We start from the raw sequence: 9,373 nt of genomic DNA, 5'->3' as shown, positions 1-9,373 counted from the left end.
TCCCTTCCCACCCACCCCTCCAGCCTTGTTTGAGGGAGCCACCAGTTGCCAGGGCTGCGGAGCCAGGGACCCAGGTCCACAGCTCCTTGCCCCCAGCAAAAAGCGGTGGCTGCTACAGCATGGCGTATCAGAGCCCAGCTCTCCTGCCTGCTGCAGGCTTGTGTGTGGGGTGGGCCTGGCTCCCTGCAACTGTGCACACGGTTGGGGGGAGCAGGGGGGCCCATGCCTCCCAGATCTGTGCATGGGGTGGGTGTGCACTGCCTACTGCAGGCTTGGGCTGCTGCTGCCTTCCCTGTGGCCTCCATAGTCTAGTGGGTGCAATCTGGTGCTTCAGGGAACAGTGGAGCTGCGCAGGGATCTCCTTGCTGCCCTGGCTGAGGTATCCCCTATGCATGCAGTAGCTGTGGGAGCAGTGGCGCTGGGTTGTGCCCCTTACTGTTGCCGTGCAGGCAGGTGATGTGTCACCAGGGCAGTGTGGAGCTTGCAGCAGCACAGAGATCGCTGCATGGCCCCTCTGTTCCTTTCAGTGCCGGGTTGCACCCACTGGACTGTGGAGGCCCTGGGGGAGGGCAGAAGGGCGGGAGCCTGAGCCCACAGCAAGTAACCTGCATCCACCTCTGCCTCTTGCACACATCTGGGGGGCATAGGTAACCCTTGGCCCCCTGGGAGTGCATGCAGCAGCGGGGAGTAGGCCCCACCCCTCTGCCCCACGATGAGCCACCCATAGCCCTGTCCCACTTTGTTGGGGCCCTGCGGACACCCATTGCAACCCTGGGCTGCAAGCCCCCCCACACTGCCCAGCTGGGCAGCAGTGCCATCCCCAGCCCTGCCCAACTCCCTCCCTCTCTCCCTATGGAGGCCTCAATTTTCTCTCCCCCCCCCACCTATAGGAGCTGCCTGGGACCATGCTCATGGAGTCCTCTGCTTGAGGGCCCTCCTCCCACTCCCCCCAGGCCCCTGCAGGCTGGAAGTCTGCCAGGCTGCAGAGAGTTCACTGCAAAACTGCAAAATCTGCAGGTTTCTTTGTTAAAATGAGAAATCAATGTTTTCATCTGTTTTTCCATGGGAAACCTAGATCCCTGTAATTTCATCAGAATATCATTATCTATATGCTAATATGTTCAGTTATTTTTTGTTCTGTTTTGCTTCCACTTCCCTATGAATTGATTATTATGAGGGCCATAAGACAGGCTTGACATCTTGATTTCATTTGTGGACATGGCTTTGTTTAGCTCTAGGCAGTTGGAATTGAGGTTTTACCAACGCAGTGCAGCAAAACTCTCTAGAGGCTGTCCCTTTAGCTTTTTTCTAATAGGCTAAAAGTAAAATGATAGTCAGCTCTTCTAATAATCAATCAAATTTATGCATAGTAACTGTATGATACAGTTGTTTCTTACAGCAATTACTTTCTTACTATTCAGTCTGCTTAAAGAGAGCAACAGCAGTTGATTTATACATTAGCTGTTTATAACTGTCACTGTATTTCCTGTTTGTGCCATTAAGATTTTGTAGAAGGAAAAATTGTGATTTTTGTAGGCAAATTTAATTTCAGCCTAACTGGCTTATAGTTCTCATTTCCTTTCTTGTAATGAGTCCAATTTTAGTTCAGTCTTTAATGAGAACGCAAATTACAGACTGGAAGTGTGGAGAATAACTGGTTTCCCTGTTGAAAAAAGCATCTTGTATTGAAGTACAGCCTGTTGAATTACTGCAGTGGATTCATAGGTGGGACATAACTGAATGACATTAGTAGAAACTGCTGGTATTCCACAGAATATGATCCCAGATACTTTCAAGGTGTTGCCAGCATGTGTAATCTGCAGATGGTAAGAAAGAGCAGAAAAGGATGAAGGGAGGGGCGGAGGCTGGATTCCACCTGCGAGGCCATTCTATCCGGCCCATGGGGCGGGCAGCAGCAGCAGCAAACACTGCCCAACATGGCAAGTGTGTGTGTGTGTGGGGGGGGGTGCAGCTGCTGCTGCCACTGTGGCGCAGCCCCGATGGGTGAGCCCAGAGCTGGCGCACGGCCCGGGCTGGCAGCGGGGGCGGGTTACAGGCTGGTGCTGAGTGTGGGGGGAAAAAGGCTCCTTGCCCATCCTGTGGCCAGTGCCCTGTGCTGCAGCCGTTTGCAGCCCACCTGGGGCTGCCTGTGTTTGCTCAGGACAGCCCCGTGTTGGCTGCAAGCAACAGCAACAGTGTGCACCAGCCATGGGGCAGGGGAGGGGCTGCTTTCCCCACGCTTTGCACCCGCTCCTTCCCTGCCGGTGAGCAGGGGGTTGGGGCAGTATGCTGCCCCCCGCCTGTACTGCAGGGCTGGGGGGGCACTGGGAATGAGTAGGCACGGGAGGACAGGGCCTATACCGGTGTCCCAGGGCCAGTGTCAGCAGGGCCTAGAGCAAGGTGGCAGGGGTACAGGGTCCCGGCTGGCAGGGGCGTTATGGAGCTGGGCCAGTTCCCCACTCTCCCTGCTGGTGCAGCCCAGCCTAGCTTCACAGACCCCTGCCAGCCTGCACCCTGCTCTGGTCCCCACTGGTGCTGGCCCTGGGACATTGGTCCCAAGATGGTGATCAGGGGGCGGGGCACCTGTCAATGGCCGGGGCTACCCGTGCAGCCCTCGACAGCTTGCCAAAACTGGGTAAGTGGCCCTCAGCCCAAAATAATTACCCGCCCTGATATAGAAGGTTCACTTTTGGACCATGTATTTAAATCTTGGCAATCTTTATTTGCTTTATCTGAAAAAACAGTAATTCTGTCCTGGAAAATAACCTGATGGTCTCACCCAGGGTCAAGTCTAGAGGGAATACAGTGGCACGGTCACACCCCCTTTCAGACCACACTGCAGGAGGAGCAGCGGGGACTTCTTAAATCTCCAAATCAGATAAGAATCCTTCCTCTCTTCCCATCTGTGCTCAACAGCACTTTCCTTCCCCTTCTTGTCTGAATTCCCCTGCCTGCCACTGCCCCATCCCCCCATTGACCTGGGGGATAGGAAGAATTCCAAAGATACTCCAGGGTGAGGGCTGGCCAGGACCAGGCAGTGGGGGGGGGGGGGCTTTGGGTGGGATTGTCTACCTTGTCCAATCCTCTTGGGTATTTCCTGACAGCCCAGGAGCAGGCACAGAGAGGGGCAGCCAATTTGCTGCCTCTGCCACTGTTGCTGTCCCTGGCTGAGTCTTGCTCCATATGCAGTCCAGGTTGAATGGGAGTGACTCTGCAGCTGTCCAGGGTCAGCTGTGGACAGTAGGTGCAGTAGATGAGGTGGGGTGAGGGGGAATGGGAAGGGAGGGACGATGCCACTAAGCATGGAAGGGGAAGGTTGTAGGTGCTGGGGTGGGAGGGGAGGCAGGAATTCTTGCTTGTTTCAGGGGCTTAAAAAAGTCCGTGGCTGCTACTCCCACAGTGTGATCTGTCTATCCCAATGGTACAACCACCCCTGTAGCCCTGGTCGCTACTTCTCTACCCCTTTTACCAAATCCTGGGTTTACCTATGACCTTAGAAGAATATAGGGCATATATGCTGATGTCTTGTGGTACCAAGATGTACTAAATTTCCAAAATATACTTTCACTAGCATATAATAAAGTATAAATAATTAAAACTAGATGACCCATAAGTAAATGAGCAGAGGTTAAATTTAAGGATGCAAGTGCCTAAAATTATACCATTTCACCCATATTTCAGGATCCAGATATAATGGATTGAGTTGCTGTGGTGTTGATCATCTACAATTAGTATTAGTTCATCAGAGCAGCAGAAACTCAGCATTTTAAAATCAGGTCACTTGTATTTAGATTTTGAAAATGTGCTTTAGGTGTCTTATTTGAGCATTTTAATTAAGCTGTATTCAACTCCCCTAATTTTTATTACTGTTATTGTTAACTTACTGGAAATTACAGTTCAGTAAACTGGAATGAGTCCCAGCTTGCAGGAATTAATGGGGATCTGTGGAGTTGGGTTTTCTTGCCATACTGTACAATTTATACTGTTGTTGTTATTGTTATTACTTTTCTTCTCTGCTGTCTCCTATAGGGTATTAATGGATTATTTACAATTTACTTAACCATCTAATTTGCTTCTTATCGCCTACTGCTTGGAACAAGGTCTGAGTGCCAAAAGGCTAAGGCAATAAGATTCATCTTGTCACATCATATTCAGTGTCAAAGAGATTTAGGTTAATCACTCTGATCTTGTGATTTTGGTTTATTTGCTGGTTTCTGGATATGATAGTCATCCATTGTCAGAGGTTGCAAACTCCTTTAGCATCCTGGGCAGTGGGGATCATGGCAGGGAATGGGGCCAGACACATGCTTGGGTAGGGTTTATGTCCTGGACAGCTGCAGTTCTGGATGGTGTCCAGGATCCAGGGGTTGGAAGCAAGTGGGTTGAAGGGTCTTGCCAGCTGCTGGCTACAGCTGCACAGGGGGGGAAGGAGACAAGGGATAGAGCCAGGGAAGCCTTGGGGTCCCAGTAGCTGTGGGGGAAAAGTGTCTCCCCAGCAAGGGGTTAGACCTCTCACATGTCACCCAAGTGCTGCTCAATATCATGCTAAGCAAAGAAATAAAACACCTAATTCATTTGGGGGGCGTGGAGGTTGGGGGTGGTCTTCACTCCCTGCTCCTTCTCCCCAGTACTTGACTGCCACGACTCTGGAGCATCCCCGAAGACACAGCCAGATTCGATGTAGCCTGAGCCTGTAGCTGCCAGAGTAGCAGCATAACTGCACCTATCTAATGTTCCCTACTCTCCAGCCCCGGCCTCTGTTCTGGTGTCCATGTCTTAATCAACACCTGGGGTTGGGTTCCCCTTGCCCACTCCTAATTACACTACTGCCAGTGGTATATTAGATTGTGTGCATTATGTATAAAAACTAATCAGATATGGCTATTACATTTAAAGGATTATTTACATTGATCTGAGTGCTTCTGGCATTGGCAGTGGGCAGACAAACTTGCCAGGATGCTTCCAAAGGATAACAAAGTCTTCTGTGGTATTCTAACAGAATCATGAGACTGCTCTGGCCATAGACAAACAGCTATCGTTTGTGCAGCATTGCTTCAGTGTAAGGTGCTCTTCCAAATGCATCTTTCTCAGTAATGAAAAATTAACTCAAAATGCTAAAATGACTGACTTTGGGTGAGCAAGTGCAAGACAGTCCTAGATGCTGTACACACCTCTGGAAATGTAAGTCTTCAGCATCACTATCTGCTCCATTTAGCATAGCCAGGTTAGCTTCTGCAGTGTTGTAGGCAGATATGATTAGCCTGGGCTAACGTGAATGAAGTTACACTGCTTTTGGGTTAGGAGGTAGCAGATACCTCCTAAGCTGAAAGCAGAATAGCAGTGTTTGCATGGCACGGTACCTGACCTAATCCACTCTGCTTCTCAGAAGACCTAATCACTGTAACTGCATTCTTGATTGACCAGATGGCATCATGTTGGACCCTATCAGCAGGTGCAACCTCATGTTGCTTGCTCTATGCAGTGAGGTTGTTAAATTAGGGTCCGTTTTTTCAAATTCAGGTCAAATGTCTCATTTCAGGAATACCTTGAGGGTGCTGGGACACAGCCCTTAAGTTTTAGACTGTCCTGCAAAATGAGGTACAGTGTTCAGGTAATTTGGAGGTGAAATAATTTCTGGATAATCTGTGGATGGCCTTAACCTGATGAGGTATCCTGATGCTGCCAATTCCATGAAAAGTCTGCATTTCATTCATGCAAGGCTGTCAACCCTTTGCTGATTAAAGGGTAGTGTAAAATGAGAGATGTCTGTAATACATGCATAGTAATTAGTTATTAATATGCCAGTTGCTGAGGCTTAAGAATATGTAGCATTGTTCTTGGGTTTTGCAGGAGCAATAACAAAACTGGGATTCTGCAAATAACAGACATTTCAGCAGACCTTAGATGGTTCCCATCCCTCCTGCCTGTTTGTTTTCGGTTTAGTCCTAATACTGCTCTTGTTCTCTTGCTTGATAGTTAGGGTGTTGGTTAACATCTTCCCTGTTTTGGCTGAAACTGTGCTAAAACCCAGTTTTTGTGCTTTGAATCTCATTTGCATCTGTCCTCATCAAAGGGCTTGGTGTTGAGTTGGTGCCATTGAGAACAGTTGGAAACCTGGCATTGCTAATGGTTCCTGCTTGGTTTTTTAACCCTGTTCAAGAAGCAGTCATGCTTGGAATACATCTCCTTCCTGATTTAGGTGTTGTCAAATGACCTGTGTCACATGTATGTGGAAGCTGCGAATCTTCTAGTCTGAATAATACAGTATGTTTTTAGATGATATAATTTTGTGTGCCAGCTTGAAAGATCTTTGATGACTGTTTTCTTTTCATGATTGTGTGACTGATCTGGATGGAACATTTGCTTTCTGAGGCATTGTTTATATGTTTGTTTCAATCCCTTGTAGACTGACTATGTGACACAGAGAATGGCTTGTCCTATTCTTTTTTTCCATCAGTCTTGTTAGGATTGCTTCTAGTTCCCTGGGTACACCGAGCCGTTTTTGTAATAGTAACATATCACTCTCCTTAATGGGTTAAAAATTGTGTGCCATTGTAGACAGGGACTATAAGATCTGGGGGGAGTCTTGCACGCTGTTTTTTCCATCTTAATTATAAAAAATTCCATTTTCCGTCTTCAGAATTTTGTTTTTCAGCTTGCATGTGCTTTTAAAGAGAGAATGAAATACATACATTTCTAAGGGGAGTAGTTAAGTTGTTGAGGGTGAATGTTATAGTACATTTTTTATTGTAAAATGTATGTATTCCTACAAAGGTAAACAAAATAAATCAACTCTTAGTCCTGAAACAACTTGAGTTTGAACAGAAAGATTCAAAAGGAGAAACTAAGGTTTACTGGACAAACATTATTGCTGGAAGAAGAGTTCTGGTGTTAGACTACCTTATTCTTGCGTGTAAGGAGCCAAGATGTGGTATGCTCTTCATCTTCATATGATGTTAATTCTGGTTATTGTCTGCCAGACTGCTTCCCTCTGCTTAGGGGAAAAAAACTAATTAAAAAAGAAAATTAAATGGAAAAGGATGAACTAGGTCATGCTGTCCAACTTGTCATAAAGTGTAGGCTTTTTCCTTCTTGTGTATTTATTTTTGCAAATGTAGGATCTTCTGTTTACTGCTTCAAGTGAATACAAGATTTAAGAAAATCTTATGAAATGAGGTAACTAATATGAAACTAATAGGAAATATTGTTCTGAAGAAGTGTGTTTCAGATGAATAGTCAAATATGTATGTTCATTATTATCTTTGTAGAAGTTATAAATAGAACTAACATCCTACAAAGATGGTGGAAGGGACAGTGCATCAGACTTAACATTTCATTCTACCTTTCACTGGTTACAATGTGGTTGCATGTATGTCTTCTTTTCTCTTTATTTTAGCTTTTAAGGAAATTGGGAGTGGTGGAAAGGAAAGGAGAACTTCAACATATATGAGATGCACTCCATTTGCTAAAGTCCATGGCAGGTTTTTAAGTTTGTTGTGCCTTAATATCATTAAATAAAGACAGATCAGTATTCTTGGTTTCCATTATCAAGGCTTATAAAAGCATCACTAAAGCACGGTAGTATTGTTGCTAGGTTATTGCAGTCAGTTGTTTGCATGTTTAGTCCTATAATTACAAATGTAATTATGTGGCAGAGGAGGCTGGCAGCCTCAGCCTTAAGCTGGAAAAGAGCCAGAAGCAGAAACTTCTCAGTGAAGAAGCTAGCGAGGGGAGCAGGAGCTCAGCAGGGCCTGGTAAAGTGGCCAAAGCTGAAAGTGAGACAAGTGTGAGCAAAGAATCAAAAGTTGGCTTAAGTTTCAGGAAGAGGTTTAAGGAGCCAGAGGGAAGTCATAAGAGACAGTGGTGTTTGGTGTAGACTGGGCACCTTGCAAGCAAAAGGAAGCCTAGTTAGTTGTCTGCACCCACTCTCTTTCTGCTCCCTCTGTCTCCCACACTGTTTTTGATGTCTCCTTATAAGCATTCACTCAATAACTCCCTTTCCTAGCTCTGCTGGGCTCCTGTTTGTCTTTCAGCAGCATCTCCTCTCCAGCTTCCATGTTCAGCAGCTTCTCTTGATTTCACTCCAGCTGAGCCTTTCTTGCCATTGCCGAGAGTCCTCCCTCTCTCTCTCCCTCTCTCCCTCTCTCTCTCCCTCTCTCTCTCTCTCTCTCTTTCTCCTCTTTGTGTCATGGGCTGTAGAAGCATGACCTAAGCTTCAGCTTCCCCACAATAGTTTTCCTAGTGTGTTCAGGCTTTGGAGTAGGAATAAAGTTATGCAACATCTGGGCTATAGACTCAAAACCTGATATTGTGTTTTATATTGGGGAAAAAAAATCTTTGTAGGAAACAAAATATCTGCTTTGAATGTTTTCCCTGTGTCTGAGTCTGAAAGGCTCTTACCTCAGATACTGCATATTTGTAACCCTAGTCAAAGACTCAGAAAAAATATGTAGGCTTTACAGTGTACTTACCTGTCTAATTCAAAAATTACTTTACACCCTACATAGTAAAACAAAATACTACATTAAAGAAACACATTTGGGTTGCTTTTCTGCTTTCTAACATTGGACCAGTTCACTAAAATATTCCTTAATGTTCAGTGTCAGCAACAAACTCTTCCTGCAAGTATTCTTTGTTCATGCATGCAAATTCAGTGTGAGTGCTTTCTTGAGCATTAAGCATCAGCTGAGCAAGTCAGAGCTGCAAGATCAATTTTTGATTTTTTGGAACATGATGTTTTTGTTTTCTGTTTTTTTTTAATACCTACAATATGTTTCTATAAAAATGAGAATACTGTTGACATTGGGCTTTTCTCCTTACTGAAGCGTACACTAAAAATATGCTTATTTTTAAGACCTTGTTCTAATTAGTTTTAGCCTGGCCCCACTACATTCTGCACCTGTCAAATAGCAACATCATGCTGTCATTGTTTACTTTAAACGTATAACATTTCTTAGCAATTTTTATAATGTGGTATCTTATGTGTTTTTTCTTTGTTTTTAATTTCTTAAATGATCCCTTTTTTCAGATTTCAAATTATAATCTATTTCCTGATCCATTGCTGAAGCCCTGTGATCCATGTCAGAAGTACTTCCAGGTCAGATGCCCTTTCACATATTTCCATAGCAGTCTTTTAAAATCTTTCTCTTTTTACCAGGCCCACATGTGTTTTAATTTTGTATTAACAAGTAAAAAGAAAACAATCAAAAAACCTACCAACCAAACAAAAAACCACCAGGAGTTTTAATTTCTTTTTACCAGAACCTTTTTATTACTCACTCTCTTATTAGCCTGGAAAAGCGCAGGCTCAGGGGTGATCTGATGGCCACCTATAAGTTTATCAAGGGTGACCACCAGGATCTGGGGGAACGTC

General features: G+C 45.3%; 1 protein-coding gene across 15 annotated transcripts in view; it reads left to right on the top strand.

Annotated features, from left to right (window-relative positions):
- APBB2 (amyloid beta precursor protein binding family B member 2) overlaps positions 1–9,373 on the top strand; it is a 373,280-nt gene that overhangs the window by 175,417 nt on the left and 188,490 nt on the right. For 2 of the 15 annotated variants that reach the window (XM_019552769.1, XM_019552770.1), the window contains exon 4: positions 9,029–9,097. The exons of the other annotated variants lie outside the window; for them this stretch is intronic. In XM_019552769.1, the coding sequence (XP_019408314.1) occupies positions 9,079–9,097 (19 nt within the window). In that variant the 5' untranslated portion in view covers positions 9,029–9,078. The remainder of the gene's footprint in view (positions 1–9,028; positions 9,098–9,373) is intronic. 15 annotated transcript variants of the gene reach the window in all.

Source organism: Crocodylus porosus, unplaced genomic scaffold, assembly GCF_001723895.1.
Source record: "Crocodylus porosus isolate Cpor-Errol unplaced genomic scaffold, CroPor_comp1, whole genome shotgun sequence".
NCBI classification, from domain to species: domain Eukaryota; kingdom Metazoa; phylum Chordata; order Crocodylia; family Crocodylidae; genus Crocodylus; species Crocodylus porosus.
Note: the sequence above shows the minus strand (reverse complement) of the source record. Positions and strands in the feature narration are given on the sequence as shown.